The following is a 17,856-nucleotide window of genomic DNA, read 5'->3' on the forward strand; positions in this document are numbered from 1 at the left end:
GATATCTGTATATTTCTTTTCACGGGGGCAAAGAGAAAACTCCCCTCCTTCAATGCTGTGGTCCTAATCTGAACTGGGGGCCTCACTCGTGGCTGCAAGCAATGCTTTTTTTCTTTTAAAAAAATTTTTTTTAGGGGTACTCTCATTTTGACTCAATAAAATCACCATGTTGTAGTTCAAATCGGGAAAAATAAATACAGTAAATGGACAAAAGTACAAAGATTCGCAAAATGTTTAGGGATATGCATACCCCTGCATACCCCCAGGAAAAAAAGCACTGGCAGCAGGTACTATTTAAATAAAAATAAAAATAACCTCACAGGAGATCCAGTTCACAGATCTCTCCCAACATCACATCCAAGTTAGCCCCTGAACTTTGCGTTTCAGTCGTTTTCTAGCAGTTTTCTTAACTTTTCAACAGTTCAAAGTAGCCTCAGCTAACTGTTGAGAAAGGGTATTTCTTCTGTCCAGTCACCTTTGTCATTGCGCAGAGGAAGGATTTTTTCCCTGCTGCAACAGCAAGGTTAAGTGATCTGTTAGATCAAACACTCACATGGGAGCTACAGTACGTGGCATGTAAAAATCCTGGAGATAGTTGCCCAACAGTCAATAAGAGCACATGCTAAAAAGTTTAAAATTGGTCATTTATTTATTTATTTGTTTTAGAAGAGGGATATCTCTACTCAAAACACACGAGGGAGTCTAGTTCATTTTGCAACGATCAATGGAAAATGTCTTAAGCAAAAACGAGCTGAGATTCAGAGCATCTCCTCCTTGGGCAAGAGACTGTTAAACACTTCATCTTCCTCCCTAGTTGTTGTGCTCTTGAAGTGCCTGAGCCATGAAGAGTTTGCCCAGGTTCTGTGCAGTGAACTCCTTGATGTTCTGGCTATAAGTATTAATTTGACCTGCAAATGAACAGAAGAGAGAGCGAGAGAAAGAGAAGTTTAAAAAACTGTGAATTCATGGCCCTAGAGAATGTCCTAATATTCCATCCCATCCCACAAACATTCTCTTGCACTTTACAGCATGACCAAGAGACAGAACTCGAGAAACACATTTGCAGACAGGAGCTAATATATGTCAAAGACCTGTCAAGTTGGATGGGAGGCAGAAGTTAAGAGGCTGGGAGATCCCCAAAATTTTCTCCATCTCCTTCCAAACATCCAGTCACCCCATCTCCACAAACATTTTGCCACACACCAAGAAACAGAATGCCAGCATATAGACAGGAGCACCACTGAGTTTGGGAGGGTGAAATAAAAAGAGGTTGCAATCTGGATTCTTTGCAAAATCTGCTTCTCGCTCAAGATACCGGAATAACCTAGGAGCTAGATCTGCCCTCCTCACCCCACCCCCCACTTCTAGCTGGAGGGGGGGAATGGAGGTGGTATCCAACTCAATAATTTACATTTGCACAATGGAAAATCTCGTCCCCTCTTCTCCCGTGTGCACCCTGTGCTCTCCCCCAAAGGGTTTGAGGGAACCTTAGAAAAGATTTAGCGGGGTATGGGGCGATGAGGGGCAAGAACTGTTGCACACATCTAAATCATTGCACTGTCCGTCCGTCCTTCCGGTCGAGACTCTTTGGTTAGAGGGAACACAGGCAGGACCAAATTTGGAAAGGAAAAACCTACCCTACTTCTGCTCTACCAACAGGGATGGATGGGAGGGCGAGGAAAAGGAGAGGATATAGAGGATACTTCTCCTGCCCATCCAGCTTGACAAGTACTGGCTAGACATACATCAAAGGAGAAGAGAGACAAGAGAAGTGACAACTACATAGCAAGTCTACTGGATTTAGTGTAGATTTCTTGAGGCCAAATTGGCTAGCCACAGACTCGCTTGATAAACCTGTAAAATAAGCCCCTAACTCAGAGGACTGCTGCAAGTATCAGTAAGAACCGTGCATCACTTCGCAGTTGAGCACAACACAATTCTTTCCCTGCTTGGGGGGGGGGGGATTCAAATGTAAAAACGACACTTAAAACACAAGCCCGTGCGCATTTACATCGGCATAAAGTTGATGGAATCCCATTTTCGCACCAAGAAATGTGTGCATTCTGCAGCTTCTTTTTCTCTCTTTAAAAGGACTAGTTATGGGCGTGGGTCTGGGGTGGCCTGAGGGCTGGATGTGGTCTGCAGAACTTCCATGTTGAGCCTCTGGATTGAGGACAGAGTATCCTTTGACTCCCATGGGAAGCTCTTTCCAAGCCCAACTTCTGTATGCATGGGGTGGAAGGAAACCTTTGTGGAGATTGTAGTTTGGGGAGAAAGGGCTGTACCCTTTCCCCTCCTGTGCCCCTTAATCTCTTTGAAGAGCGTCCGCTTCTTCTAGCTACAAGGTTTGAGAAAATACCAATCTCCCCCCCCCCCAGTCAAATTATTGCTATGAGTGTGTGCTGTGTGTGACAATGCATGCACGTGAGAGTTATGCGCAGGTGGGTGGGCATGAATCGGTGGGTGTGTATAATTGTGTGTCTTGCATTTGTGTGTGTGGACCCACCCACCACTGCCAAGCAACTTGTGGAAGGCTAGCCATGAGGTAACCTGTCCCTTGGGTTGAAAAAGGGCCCCTGGTGTGGGTGATTGTGTGACGTGTGATGCTTTCTGCTGGACTGTGTGGCTCACATTTGTTTTGTTAATTGCTCAACATGAATTGGAGGTTTGCCATTAAAAATGCAAGGTTGTGTTTGTTAGAATCCTATCGAGGCAGCAATACTGTATGTAACAATTGTAACATGCTCCCAGGACTATGCAGGATCCCACATTATTTGATACACTACATGGATTTCTGGGAAGGCTATGAAGAGAAAAATTCAGACTGTCTCTCTTCGACTGTGGGCCTGGAAACTATGCTTGCCTCACCCACCTGACATTTTGTGGGTCATGTTTTTGTTAGCTCCCTCACATTATTAGTAATTTCTCGAGCCAGCAGGCTGTGAAGGCTTTGTCTGAAGTGCTGTACAAATCAACAAAAAAAGTTTCTCCACCACCCCATTTTATTTTATTTTTTGTACACACTCTGCCTCTACAGTTCATTTCTCTAGCTGGTCGGGAAGAGCAAAAGAGAGAGAAAGAAAACGCCGGATTATCAAAATTAGAACTGCTTAGCAGACTAACACACTTCCAATTTAATGCTCTACTTTAAAAAGTTTCTAAACGCCTCAGAGACAAAACCACCCGAGTCTCAGCTTTGATCCCCAACTTAATTCCGTCTGCATTAAAATAGTGAACGTTTTCATGTCTTTTCCTGACTCTGCTAAAAAAGAAAAGCATTTTGGCTGAAGGCTGTTAGAGCATCAATTGGCTGCTCCTTGCCCTAACTGTAGAACAGTGTTTTTCAACCACTGTTCCGCGGCACACTAGTGTGCCGCGAGATGTTGCCTGGTGTGCCGTGGGAAAAATTGAGTTTATTTGATTCCTATTCAAGAGAATTACTTTATATATAGTCAATATAGGCACAGAGTTAAATTTTTTAACATTTTCTAATGGTGGTGTGCCTCGTGATTTTTTTCATGAAACAAGTGTGCCTTTGCCCAAAAAAGGTTGAAAAACACTGCTGTAGAAGATGGTCGAGGTATAACCCACCAGAAAACAGACATAAATTGAAGCATAATTTTTTAAAAAGTAAGAGCTGGAGTGTGCTTTTCCTTTAACAAGCACCGGGTTGCTGGGAGAATTCATTACCAGAATTTAAACCGTATCCATTTGCAAACAACCCAAAAAGGGCGGGGGGTTGCACTACATGGTTGCACTATAAAATTGTTCACTGTGTGCTATTTGTGAAAAAAAGTGGAGCTGCAGCATTTTTTGTGCGCATTAAATTTCACTCCAAATTTTGTTATCAATGTGCCATCATTAGCCCTTGCTCTTGAACCAACCTGGGATAGGGGATAGAACTGAAAACATAGTATCATAGAAATGTAGAGTTGGAAGGAATTGTGGAAGTCCGACCCCCAATGTGGGGCTGAAACCCACAACCCTGAGATTTAAGAGTCTTGTGCTCTACTGACTGAAGTACCAAAGTGGATAAAAATCTGGGTGCAGGCTCAGTTAAACGAGGAAGGGCAGCCCAAGGAACTACTATTAAAACTACTTTGCATCCTTCTGGAAAGAAGGTTGGCATGGGGGGAACTAGATCCGAAAATCTCGCTGGGATCACCAGCCTGACATTAAAGCTCAGTTGTGTAGTTCCAGGACATGGTATGAAGGCACAGGATAAAGCCACCTTGCTAGATGGGGAGCGTGATAACTGGAGCTCCATGGAAAGGCGGGGATATAATGAAACGGAAAGACACACACACAGGTTATTATGGTTCCCATTTGGATACAAAATCAGGAGTCATTGCCAATGCTGCATCTACTTTGCAGCATTTTGTTGATTCTCATGAAAGTATTACTCAAAGAAGCGTAGTGTGCAGGGCCGTTGAAGAGTCACAAAGAAAGAAGAAGGCTGTAAGTGTTACCTGCAATCAACAGCGAGTCCATCCTGGGAGGTGGCTGTGGCGGCTTGAACAATTTGTTCATGTCCTCCTCCGGAAGGGGTGGCTCTCCCCTACTTTGACGCTGCAAGTTCTCTTGCTGGCGTCTCTGCTGGTACTGGAAAGGGAAAAGAGGAAACATGGTGGTAAGACTCTCTCATCCAAAGGGAACCCCTAGGATCTCTCTGAAGAATGCAGAGGAGCTGCCTTTCCACATATTGAGCTTACTTCAACGCAGCTTAAGCTTAAGCCGGCTTCAAAACGTTCCATTTTGCTGGCACAAAAATGCTGTTAATTGTTGTTGAGCTTTAAAATGAAGTGGTTCCCCTCTTGTTTCCCCCCAGGCTAAGGAACATGGCAGCTTCAACCCCTCTCTCACTGGGTGATCCACCTACTCCACCTAAATCAGCAATGGGGTCTACAAAAGAAATTGGATTGGGTTTGTGTTGTGGGGTGGGGGGGGAGGCCATTGCCTAAATTTGCATCACTGGAGATGCTGCTGGACTGGGGGCCTAATCGCCATTTGGCCTGGCCCCAGAAGCTTCTAAAGCAGAACAGGCTTCACTGTGTATGCTACAAAAAGTGGCACCTTGGTTTATGAACAACTTGGATTAAGAACGCTGCAAACCCAGAAGTAGGTGTTTTGGTTTGTGAACTCTGCCTTGGAAGCAGAACATGTTCCGCTTCCTGTTGAGTGTGTTCCATTTGTAAATTGAGTCCCCCGCTGCTATGGGAAAGTACGCCTTGGTTTAAGAACGCTTTGGTTTAAGAATGGACTTCTGGAACGGATTAAGTTCGTAAACCAAGGTACCACTGTACTGCGACTCGGAAGCCTCCCAAACTTATGCCCAACTCTCTGGATTCCGAGAAGTTCAAAAGCAGAACTCAGAATGGGCCCAAGAAGTAGACATTCATGCGAAAATCTTAAGTCCATCCATTTTTTTCTGAACTGGGTTTTCTACTGCCAATTTTGCAAGTCGGTAACTTTCACCATGGGATCAAGAGGCGGAACATTACGATTAGCAGCAGAGGGGGTAGATTTTGGGTGGGAATAGAGCCAAGAAGTCACACATAAAACTCTGCAAAATCCTTTGCATCTCAGCGCATGTAACAACTCAATAAGGTTGGAGGAAAGAGGGGAAAGTGCTACAGTTTGGCTTCTGTTTGAGAGGGACTGAACAACTGTGCTGGCTTTAGTTATGTAAAGCATGAATCTAGTAGCACTTCCAGAGCAGCATTTTCAATACACCTTAACCTGCATATTTAGATGCAAAAATGGAGCAACTGGCAGCAAGGCAGTTAGCAAAACATTTATTCTCAATTGTCACTAATCTTTAAAGGAACAATGGTGTATTATTATCAGTTACCTAGGACAGCAAAAGGTACAAAAACTTCTAAATGGTTTGTGAAGCATTCATAATTTGCTGGTTTTTGCTACTCAAATGGCATTTTTATTTATTTATATTTTATAGCTGGGCTTCTTAAAGCTTCTGACTGTTGAGCAAAGAAACGTGTGGTGACATTTTATTGCTTGACAGCAGAACCAAAATACATCCAGATTTAGAAAATGTTAGCAAATAAGAGCTTAAAGATCTGTATCTCAGACAGCACGAAAGCAGAAAGAAATCGGGGAGAGGAGAGGAAGAAGAAGATGGATATCAGATACATTTATTTTTTTATACTTTGCACTGAATAGATGCATTGTGTACCAAAATTGCTTGCTCTTGCACAGAACTGTTCTGTATCTCAATAATGAACAGACTTGAGCATGGTGCAATGAGCCACATTTACAGCAATTACTGTATAAGTTAAGCAAGAACTGGTGGGGTAACAGTCCTGGATTTCTACCACCAACCCTCCTTCAAATCAGTTTTTCCATCTCCAAAATCTTCTCATAAATTTGCCCCTGCGGATTTATACTGGCAAGCGAATGAGCTGGAAGAAGCCATAGCTCAGCCTATGCTCTGCATGTAATGAGCGTCTAGGATGCAGAGATTAGATTTCCGAACAGGCTTGTGTATTTAGGAGATGCAATACAAAGATCCTTCCATTTGCATTTATTATATAGCAGCCACATAATGTGTCATTTCACCCCAAACAGATATGATTCAGCCTGCCCCCCCCAAAAAAAAAACCTACCTGGTGTTTCTGCTGCTGCTGCTTGCTGGTGTTCCTTAGATAGGTGTTGTATTTGACAATATCCTGGCTCATCTCATCCACTCTGTCCATCAACAGCTGCAGGCTCTTTCCAAGGTGATTACTGAAATGCACAGAGAGATGGCATGGTGAAGGTTTGCAGCAGTGACGGCTGGACACAGTATTTGGCTTCTGCAGGAATATTAATTGATTCTTCTCTGCGGACTCACAGCAAGTTTAAGCCCACTTAAAGATCATTTAGGAGAACATCTCTGGTAATTTAGCTCATGCTCTAAATAAGAAATAGCTGAGTATGATCAACTGGGCTTGATGCATTTTTCTTAATGCACCCTGAGCACCATCAAGTTAACACCATATGCCACCTCTGTCAGGCCCAGAGGTCATCAGAAACCCTAAGGCAGTGTTGGCCAAACTTGGGTCTCCAGCTGTTTAGGGACTACAATTGCCACCATCCCTGACTACTGGTCCTGTTAGCTAGGGATGATGGGAGTTGTAGTCCAAAAACAGCTGGAGACCCAAGTTTTGCCAACACTGCCCTAAGTGGTCAGTGGCTACTTCAAAACCACAGCTAAATGATAAAGCTCCTGCTTTGTATGCAGAAGGTCACAGATTCGATCCCTGGCATCTTCCGGTAGGATGGAGAGATTCCATCTGAAATCTTGGGAGAGCTGCTACCAGTCAGTGTAGACAATATTGAGCTGGGGGGGGGGCATGAGCTGGTTTGTTATAAGACAAATGCCCTGGCTTTGTTACACAGCTCACCGATATCCTATCTCTCCTGTGTCTGCTCTCCAATTACACACTTATTATGCTCAAATACATTATTTCACGTAGCCCAAGGTAGGATCAAGTTCCCACATTAGAGTTTAGTCTGACTTACACACACAGAGAGAGAGAGAACAAAGAAAGTGACATCACCAGATTCTTGCTCCTAAATTGGCTGAACTCACAACCTGTCCCCAATCACAGCAGCCTTATAAGATCAGCTGTCCCATGCTGAGAAAGTATGGGTTTTTGTTGCTGCTGTACCATATTTTAAATGCTTGGTTTTCTAACTGTTCTCTTCCCCCACCCACTGCACACGGGTTTATTTACTTCATGCTTTTTATTGTTTGACTTTAAGGGATTTAATTAAATCATATTTCATGAATATTGTGATCCAATAAGGGGGCTCCAGCCACTTAGTGAAAAGCTAAAATTAAACTAAATTAACTGGGATTCAAAACAGAACCAGGTATGCCTCGAGAAGGAAGCTAAGGCTGCTCCACATTGTCTCCTATTCACAGGATATTTCCCTTTAAAAACCAATTTCCTGCTCAACCACCTGAGAATCTGTGACATTGCTTGCTTAAGCCAACAACTGATTTTCTAGTAACAGTTCATCTCCCTAAGAGAGGGCCTCAAACAAACAGCAAAACATTCCCAGGACTCAAGAATATGTAGCAGTATTCCACATTTCGTGTTATTTTCTTCCCCATCCCAAACTGTCTTTTTAAAAAGGAAAAGAAAGTAAGCTTGTGGGCAGGGTTTTAACCTGATTCAACTAAGGCAGAGGCACAATGACAACAAGCGTCTGTCCACAAGTAGAACAGACTTCCATTTGCACAACACAACTTTTCCTTCCTCTTGCACCTGCCATGCCCACCCCCCAATTCTGCTCCACAGTAGATGGGGGGGGCAGAAGGAGGAGGACATCTTGGTACTTAAGCATTATTGGGTGTGCATGTATGTCAAGCTAAGCCTTGTGTGCCCCACCCAGTTTTGTAAAGGCCTCACTGTAAAATATTCCTGAATCCCATTCCTAATAAAAGCACAAAAAACCAAGGGGGCTCATTGAAAGGTCCTCCTGAATTAGGAAGTTATTTCTAGCATAAAGGGAAACTTTCTTCTCCACTGAAGGAAGGAAGGAAGGGGTTGCACAACTAAACCCTGGCTATGCATCAATAGTGCATGCTGCTAACTCAACTAGCGGGGCATGGAAAACTAAGGAACGGCTCCCCACAGATGCCAGGGATAAATAAAAGCATTTTGGTCAGCCTGTGTTACTGGAGTGGGTGGGATAGAGACACTGAAATAATTAATATCGGCCTGAAGAGGGAGATATGTTGAGAAGGAAAGAGATACATGGGATAAAAATTTTTTGGAAGAGAGTGCTTAGGGAGAGGGGTGGGTGGTTCTGCTATGAACCCTGTGCCAAAAAACTACAAACAAGGCTATTCTGCACCAGGAAATGCAAAGTGTGGTGCCTAACCAACTATTAAATAATATTAAGTACGTAAGCTGGTCAGGGTGTGTGTATTGGGATGGGAATTTTGGTTTCCCGTTTGCTTTCTCAAATTACAACTGCACTGTCTTTGTTTTGTACTTTTCTTCCAAAACAATAACCTTAGAAGCCAAACGCCTTGGCACTCGTATGTTTTTGCTCCCGAACGCCACAAACCTGGAAGTGATTGTTCCGGTTTGCAAACGTTCTTTGGAACCTGAACGTCCGGCGAGGCTTCCGAATGATTTGGAAGTTGAACGGACTTCCATAATGGATTCCATTTGACTTCCAAGGTACGACTGTACAGTGGTACCTCACTAGACGAATGCCCCGCTAGACGAAAAACTCGCTAGACAAAAGGCATTTGCTAGCGAAAGGGTGCTTCGCAAGACGAAGTTTCCTATGGCTGCGACTTGCAAAACGAAAACGTTTTGCGGGGTTTTTTTCTGTAAAGCCGCGCTTCCTCCGACCGTGCTTCGCAAGACGAAATTTCCGCTATATGATAGCACTCGCTGAACAAATTAATTTCATCTTGCGAGGCACCACTGTACACACAAAAAAATTAATGGGTTAGGCTTTCCTTTCCCACCTTTCCCCAACCTCTCCTCCCCACACCTCCCAGTTAAGTGACGATGCGCATTGATCCTGAAGTGTACAAGATGCTGTTCAACGAAAAGAGCAAAGAGGGTTGGAAATGGCGCACACTGCATTTTCCTTTCAAAGGAGCACTTACTTGCTTGCGAGACTGAGCAGCTCGTGTCTATCTGCCATTCCCGACTTCTTTTCCAGCTCCCAAAGAAGAACGTTGATGAGGTAGGAATTCTTGATAATGATCGGCACCTCTTCAAACATGTTTTCAAAGGCGATGCTTGCTTTTTTCAACCTGCAGAGAGAGAGGTCCCCATAACAAACTTGGCATGCTTGTGCATTTTTGACGGATTCACCTGGATCAAAGGGAAAATACTCCACAGGTGACTAGGGAGAGTCCCAGCTTTTTTTCTTTTTACCCTTCCAATTCAGCGAACAGTCAAACGTTTATAGCAAACTTGGGAAAGAGTGTGGAAAACCCTTTTTTAAAAATTATTCTGGGAGCTTGTGAAATACTTGCGGGAAACAGAGAGAAGCAAATTGGCTTGGAGTCTAAATACTGTACAGTACAGCAGTAGCTTTCAAAGCAAGAGTACCCTTTAAGCTCACTAGAGGTCCCTTAATGAGGAAATCAGTACTGGTGGAATAAATGGCTCTGTCCCAATACTGATCATTTCCAACTGTATGCAGTTGCCTGAGTGCATTGAGAGTGTTCTAGGGCCATAGTCTTTAGCAGACCTGGTCAGTATTCTGTACAAACTAAAGAGCATATGCCCCAAAATCCTCTGCAACAGGACCTTCTCAGTGGTGGCACCACAGCTTTGGAACACTTTCCCAGAGAGGTTTCAAGTTTGTTGCTTTTTATGGTTCAAGAAGAAAACACTACCTTCTCCAGGCTACTTATACCTCCAATTTGAATTCAGATTTTATCTGGGCAGGTCTGCTCTTGTTCATTTTCATTTATTGTATTTCTTAAGCTGCACAACAACCTGATGTTGAAGTTTTATATGCTTAAAGTCAAGACACTGTAATAAAATCCAATAAAATCTCGGTAAAGGTGCTAGATTGGAAAAGGTTTCTAGCAGGTGCCTAAAAAATTATATAGCAAGGGTGCCTGTCTAATATTATTAGGTGGCGAGTTCTAAAACACGGGTGCTGCCACACCAAAAAACCAACAGCTTGTAGTTAGTGAATGAACATTATGTGGCACTTATAAAAGATCAAAGTGACTTGCACTTTGACGTGCTTTTGAACTGCTAGGTTGGCAGGAGCAGGGACCGAGCAACGGGAGCTCACCCCATCGCAGGGATTCGAACTGCCGACCTTCTGATCGGCAAGCCCCAGACTCTGTGGTTTAACCCACAGCACCCTTATCCTTCAGGTAAACCGATCCAAATCTGGCTTTACATGGCAATTTATGAATTTGTTCAGCTGGCAAATTAACAGTGAGTGCACATCTCAGAGCATGGGGTGTGAGGTGCTGCCAGGATCTAACCCTGTCACTAACTAAGCTGCAGCTTTCTGCAATAGCTGCAGTTTCTGGACCAACCACAAGGGGAGCCCCACCTAGAGTGCAATGGACTAACAATCTTGACTGCTGTGGTCAAGGTATTATAGCCAAGGAACAGGTGGTGGCAGGAGTGCCAGTTTGGCCCTAGGACCATGGGTGCATGGGTCCGTGGGTGCCATGCAGCGTGCATGGCTCTGATATTGAAATTTGTGGGTGCCCAGCCCCTTGTGTGTGCTCATGTACCCAGGGCCCCAAGGAGTTGGCACCTATGGGTGGTGTAATCTACTTGGAAGTCTACCCAATTACAAATCAGAGAGGCACCATCTCTGTTGTCTTTTTTCAGCCTATTGAACACCTTTCTTTTTCCATAAGACCTTCAAAGTGGAGATTTTTTTATCCTAGTCTGCACCTGTATATTTGTTTTTATATATGAATTGGTTTTACATACGTTCTTATTGTTAAATCGCTCGCGATGCTTCACAGGAAATGGCTCACAAATGGAATGAACTAAAGTAAGATTAGCCAATATCTGAAAATGTTTTCTGGGATGGTGGTGGTTTCTTTTGCAAAATTTTAAGGTAAAGAGTAAAATGATTATTTCCCCCATTCTTTGCCATTTTGCTTATATTATCTTCCCAACTTTTCTATTTATTTTTTAACTCAAACAGTTCTTGAGACTAGGAAAGAAAAGGACAATCTGTTGGGTTTGGAGGTGGGCAGAGTGCTGTGTAAATATTTGTTTCACAAATTGGAGAATGAAGTGTTGGTTCCATCCTTTTAGAGACTGCAAAAACCATCAGTGTGTATTTGAAGATTTTTTTAAAAAATGTGGCAGAATAGTAACCGGGTTTCCTTTTGAGGAAAAAAAAGAGATCCCTTTGGACCTTTTGAACAACTTAAAAACAACGAAGAAAATGCAGCTTTCTTCTTAATCTAACACATAATAGAAAGCAATATCATAAGAAGAACATGTTCTGTAATGCCCATTAAAACACCATCTCTCAATGTTTTGGAAAGCATATTTACAAATATATTCTAATAGTTTATTTTTCAACTTTTTTCTTTAAAGTGAGGAAATCTGTTTCAAGTTCTCAAAATGGATTGACGTGCAGCATAGAGGAAAGCTGTTTGTGCGGGAGGTTGTGAGATAGAATGCTGAGATAGAATAAAATCTCTCTCCTGAGAACAAGGCAATCTTTTACCCTTTCTGTCCAATATATATTTACATTTATATTATATTATTTTTATTTATTTATTGCATTTATATCCCACCTTTCCCCCAAGAAGGCCATGTCCATTGTTCTCCCCCTCTCCATTTTTACCTCACAACAACACTGCTTAATAGGCCAGGGTGTGAGAGAGTGACTAGCCTAAGGTCGCCCAGTGAGCCTCATAGCTGAGTGAGGATTTGACGTCTGGTCCTGATCCAACACTGCACCACAGTGGTTCTCAATAGCTTTCGAGTGGTTGAGATCTGGCAGACTGCCCCAACTTAAACCTTCTCCCGCTCCGTCTTGAGGCTCAAGATCCTCCAGATGGGAGCTGGAACCCAACATCTGGAGGTCACTGATTCTGCACCCATGTTATAGACCCCAACATCGGGCCCCTTTTTCTACTTGAATAACAAAAGGCAACCATCAAAACCACACTGCCCTTGGCTTTCTGCAGAGATTCGGCTGAAGGACTACGAGGTGGGGCGATTCTTTGGGGTTCGAGCCATTCAGCAAAAGCTCCGCATCCATTACTGGCACTGGGCTAGTATTCAATTCAGATTTATTAATAATCCAAAAGCATCTAATAATCACTATCTCAAACACACGCACCAACCACACATACAGGAAATACAATAGAAGGACCCATTTCTAATCAAACAGATTTACTGAACTGGAGCTCTAAAATGAGCCTGATTCCCTAGTCCTAATCGTCATTAAGTTCCTAATCACAGCACTAAAATGCTTTGTGTTTAGAAGGGCAAATGAGGCTTCACACCTGGAAATCCTTGGTAAATTGCTGCTATTTAAAAGATACATGCTTTGGGCTATTTGTAGTCATGGAACCATTCTGGTCCAAAATGGAAAACTGCCACCTCATCCTAAGGACTGGATAAATAAGGTATCAGTATATGAGATAAAGGGAGCATATACTCAGTATTTCCAGAACTGGAGATACAGAGAGAACGCTCAAGACTAATTGTCTGGAGAACGACCTACGTAGACCAGTTCACGATCTTCTAAGTTAGAATAGTTACAAGAGAAGACACTGGTGCCACAAAGATTTCATAACTCAGCACTCAGGCTCAGAACTCTGAGCATTTCATTTCCTCTCTTCCCTGCTCAATTTCATTTGCCTTTAGCACTCATCTTCTGTTTGGGATGACAGAGTGCAGCACATCTTTCTGCGGTGAAGTAAATGCTGCTTTCTTTAACCCTGTTCACCTGTGGAGGCCTCGACTACTTGCAGCTACTGAGAGAGTACATGCATCATCCGAGGCTGCTACGGGGCATTGCTGCGAGGGATTTTATCTCTTTTTCTGCCTTTTTCTGCCACCCACATTCCAAAACATCCCCTCGCACTTACGCTTCTGGAGAGAAATCTTTCTCTTTGCAAACCTCCATCAATTTAGGTGTCAGCCTGTACGCTTTTAAGGAAAGGTATCCGTGGGCAGTTTTTATAGGATCTGAGAAAGAACAAGAGGAAAGCACAAAAGATACCGAATATTCATCAACAGCACTTTTATCTGAGCACTTTCCCCTGGGCAGGTTTCATTTCATTTTTAGACAAGTTTCTAAAGTTTTGCTAAATAGGATTTTTTTATTTTAAAAAAGTCAACTTTGAAGAACACAGTAATGCAAACTGCATACAAGCATACCATGCAAAGTCTTTTCCAAAGACTCAAAGCAGCAGACCAATCAATAAAAACATTTAACAGGGGAAACAGATTCCTCCAAATGAACAGTTGCAAAATCTGCAACTCTTTAATAAGGTAAGCAGCAAAATAAACTGAAATAAAAATCCAGATTAAGAGGACGATGAAAAAAGAAGATTTCCTGTAGACTTCCTTCAGGGAAGAATCTTAATAGTGGAATTGGTGCACAATTGGTGGGAAAAATAAGAACAGCTGTAAGCCTTAACCTCACATGGTGGCTGGACAGGAGGAATCTGTTGCTGGGAAATGTTACTGGGCTCAGTGTCCTGGGCTCAGAATGCTGAGTTGTGCACTCAGTACCACGTTCTGCACCTCCATGCAGCTGTAGCTAAGACTACACTGCAATGCTGTTACTAGGTGCACAGAGACTGTATTGCGGGCATTCCAGTCTTTAGAGTTGCAAAGACAGGCCTGTCAACTGCATGGTCATTGCTTGGTGGCAATGCATCTGTTTTGCACCCAGATGGGCCCAGCTTTGGCCCAAGTTATCTCCAGCTAAAAAGAACAGGTAGCAGAGGATGGGAAAGACAGGTGTGTATGGAGAGAGGTTGATTAGACTGGGCTAGATGCACAAATAGCCAATCACTGTGTAAGGCAGCTTCTTATGGTTTCTTGGTGGTAGCAGAATAGGATCTTTTCTTCCCCAGTGGCCAGAAAGCAAAGACTTCTGTGGTTTGCAAAACTTCTGCCTCTTCCATATGCCTCACATGCTGCTACTAAAATGCCACAACAGTTTGAGGTTTTTTAAAAATAACTAATGCCAAGAGCACCGTATCAATCCATCTATATTTATGTTCCCCCCCCCCCCAATTTATGCTCTTTCTCTACTTAAGAGACTTCTTCCTTGGAATGGCTCCTACGTGGTATTGAGCCCAAGATTACTGAATGTACGGCCTACCAGGTGATAAAGCTGTGTCTTAACCTGGGCCAGTTCAGACAAGGTGTGTGTTGTAAGTGTGCTTTGTGACCAAATGCTCTTCTGTCATAAACTAGTCCCTGCATGTAGAAACTTAGCACTGTCAGGGAGAAACCTGGGCCAGAACATTTATCCCTGACATCTAGTTTCCGGCATGCGAGCTGGGGGAAATTGCATGGGAGGAACTGTGGGAGTCTCCTACTGCAGTTTGAAGTGGTGCAAGCCAGATACCAGTTTACTGCCTCTGTAAAAACTAGACTTACTTTACAGTGACAATGGAATAGACCTCCTGGGTCCTGGCCTCAGACCTGCACCTGGTCTGGCAAGCTCCTGGTATTCTATTAGGAAAATATTTATTTAGGTAACTGTTTCCAGTTGCATTCATTTTTTTTTAATTTTACGTGGACATAGTTTTCATGCTGACATGCTATCGCAAAGAGTGGAAAAACTGTATGAATTTAAAAAAAAACCTATTTAATCTTTGGACAAGGAGCTTAACATCTGTAGCAAGATAGCAGCCGAGGTAGGCTTGCCAAATAGTAAACTCACTTTTTTTGAAAAAAAAAAGTTAACATTTGTGTTGTCTGAAACGGAACATAGTAAAACCTTTAGCAATCAGTGATAAAACGAAAACCAAAATAGACTGAAACAAGTGGAAAATTCATCAAGATCTGATGATGCAAAGTTTCCAGCCAGTATAAGTATGCTTTAACAACTTGTTCTTTACTGTAATCCAATTGTTAACATACTGAAACAATTTTGGGGCAGCTCATAAGATTGATCGTATTCATTAGTATTTTTTCTGACAGATACTCAGGACGTTACATTCGCTTCTCAGCTGGAAACTATATGCGAGCCTGCCAGATATGGCAAAAACTGTGAGTGTTTGGGGAGGGGAAGGCTATAAAGCTGTTAAATTGCCTACGGTTCTGATACAGCGCAGAACATCTGGTCTGGAGAGCTTGAGGAAACGCCATTAAAAAAAAAAAACCCGGCAGAAAAGAAAAAAATCTTTGTGCTACGGAACAGGCCGGGTTTTGTACGCTTCTGTCAGATGCATAAAAAGGAGGGAAAGAAAGGAGGGGGGGAATACTTGGCAAGCTGCAGGATGATTGGTCAGTCACGTACTGAGCCAGACGCTCTAGCAAGCAGGGTTTGTTAAGACATCTGGTCGAGTTCCACCAGCCGCTTCCACGGCGGAGGGGAGAGGCGGAGGGATAAAAATGAAGCAGCTACCCCAGCATTCCAAAACGTACACATCAGGGCTCTGATAGCAAGAAAAATAAACAGAGAGAAGGAAACCCTGTCTAGACTTCGCTGCTGCTGAGGCTGTTGCAGACACAGGGTTGGTATTTACTTGGAGAAAGCCTGCCAGGGCCGCTCTTGCAGGCGAGGAGGGGGGGGGGGGAAGGCAAAAATAGCCGCAATAATATTGGTGTGCGCGCGCGTAAAATAATACAGGAAGCGGCACACTGACCGTAAATGAGAACGACAGATTCCTCAATGGCGTGCTGGTAGCTGAACTGGGAGTCCAGGAGGGCACGGGTGACAAAGGAACCATAGTAGGTGGACTGGTACCAGCCGACGTGAAGATGGTCAATGTTGACGTGGCGGAGGCTCCTCATCATCTCCATCTGATATTGAACTGGAGGGAGAGAAAACCAAGCACTTTAAAGGAGAAACTCAGATTTGCATTACCCAACGTTTCTGAACAATGCGCCGAACAAAGGCGATTTGCTACTGGTGGTAGAATGGGCAGGAACTCGAACTAGGAGCATCTCGAGGCTGCACAAGCAAGGAAGAGAGTCGTTCTATTCATTCCTGGCGTGTTTTTAAGACAAACACGTCCCTCTCTCTTTTTTTGAAATTGGCTTGGGCAGGTCTGCTGCCTTGACATGAGAGATCTAGCAAAAGAAGTGTGTGGGGGGGTGTTTGCTCTCAATATTGAGGGATGAACTGCAACTCCGTGGTAGAGGACACGTTTTGCTCGCAGGAGATCTCGGCTTCTGTCCCTGTCATCTCCTGTCAAAGGCCTAGCCTGTTAAAAGGTTCAAGAAGTACCGGTAAGTGGAGGGACGGACCTTTGCAAAGAGTCTTGTGAGATGCTGTCCGTCAGGCTGCAGACAAGACTGGGTGATGATGGGTGAGTGGTATAAAGTAGGCATTTCCACCTGGTGCAGCAGCGATGGGAAGCAGGCCCACTCCCTAGGCTCTGCAGAAGGGCCAAACCCTGAAGGGCCAAACCCCTCAGGCTCCTTCAACTGCCACCTAGCAGAAACAGTCTCATCTGGCTGCAGCACTGGGAGGCTTGCTCGACTGTGACACAAGCACTGTTTGGACCAGGATGGCTTCCATTTAAGGAGGTCATTACCAAAACCCTGCCAGAGTGTGTTGCTTTCCTCTTTCCCTCTCATCCTTTTTTTTTTTTTTTTTGCGCCATATCTCTTAGTTTATAAGCCCGAAGGCAGGGAATGTCTCGCCTCAATTGTTATTTATGTCATGTTAAGCTGCTCTGGGAACCTCTCCCACCCAAAAAGCTGGTTAAAAACACTTTTAAATCAGGGCTGGAGAACCTGTGGCGCCTCCCAACGTCGTTGGACTAAAGCTCCCATCATCCCTGACTATTGGCCTCACCAGCTGAAGCTGGTGGGAGTTTTAGCCAAACGGCATTAGAAAACCAAAGATTCCCCATCTCTGCTTTAAACAAGTTCCTCTTGTGAGTTTGCCGACCAAACAGCCTCCCCCATCTGTTAAAAATGACAGCTTCCCTCAAGTATGCATTCCCAAACATGTCAGAAATATAGGATATTGCCTTTTCCTACATGGCTGCTGCTGTTTTTAACCGCTGCAATTTTTGGCAGCTTCTTAGTCGCTCTTGCTGCTTTAGTTTTCTCCTTCCAGCCAGCATCCTAGACAGTCCAGTGCTGCCTCCTGATCTAACATAGTTATTATATATGCTCCCAGGTCAGGCCTGTGTTTTCACCACAGCAACACCCTGACTCTACACCCGCG

At 43.7% G+C, this 17,856-nt stretch overlaps 1 protein-coding gene across 1 annotated transcript in view; it reads right to left on the reverse strand.

Moving 5' to 3' along the window:
* Window positions 1-705: 705 nt before the first annotated feature.
* Window positions 706-17,856, reverse strand: part of EIF3H (eukaryotic translation initiation factor 3 subunit H) — a 67,959-nt gene continuing 50,808 nt past the window's right edge. Inside the window, exons 3-8 of the mRNA XM_033155775.1 lie at window positions 16,322-16,489; window positions 13,580-13,679; window positions 9,638-9,787; window positions 6,624-6,744; window positions 4,470-4,602; window positions 706-908 (exon numbers count right to left, since the gene is read on the reverse strand). Of these exons, the coding sequence (XP_033011666.1) occupies window positions 811-908; window positions 4,470-4,602; window positions 6,624-6,744; window positions 9,638-9,787; window positions 13,580-13,679; window positions 16,322-16,489 (770 nt within the window). The 3' untranslated portion in view covers window positions 706-810. The remainder of the gene's footprint in view (window positions 909-4,469; window positions 4,603-6,623; window positions 6,745-9,637; window positions 9,788-13,579; window positions 13,680-16,321; window positions 16,490-17,856) is intronic.

The sequence above is a fragment of the Lacerta agilis genome, chromosome 7, assembly GCF_009819535.1.
Source record: "Lacerta agilis isolate rLacAgi1 chromosome 7, rLacAgi1.pri, whole genome shotgun sequence".
NCBI lineage: Eukaryota > Metazoa > Chordata > Lepidosauria > Squamata > Lacertidae > Lacerta > Lacerta agilis.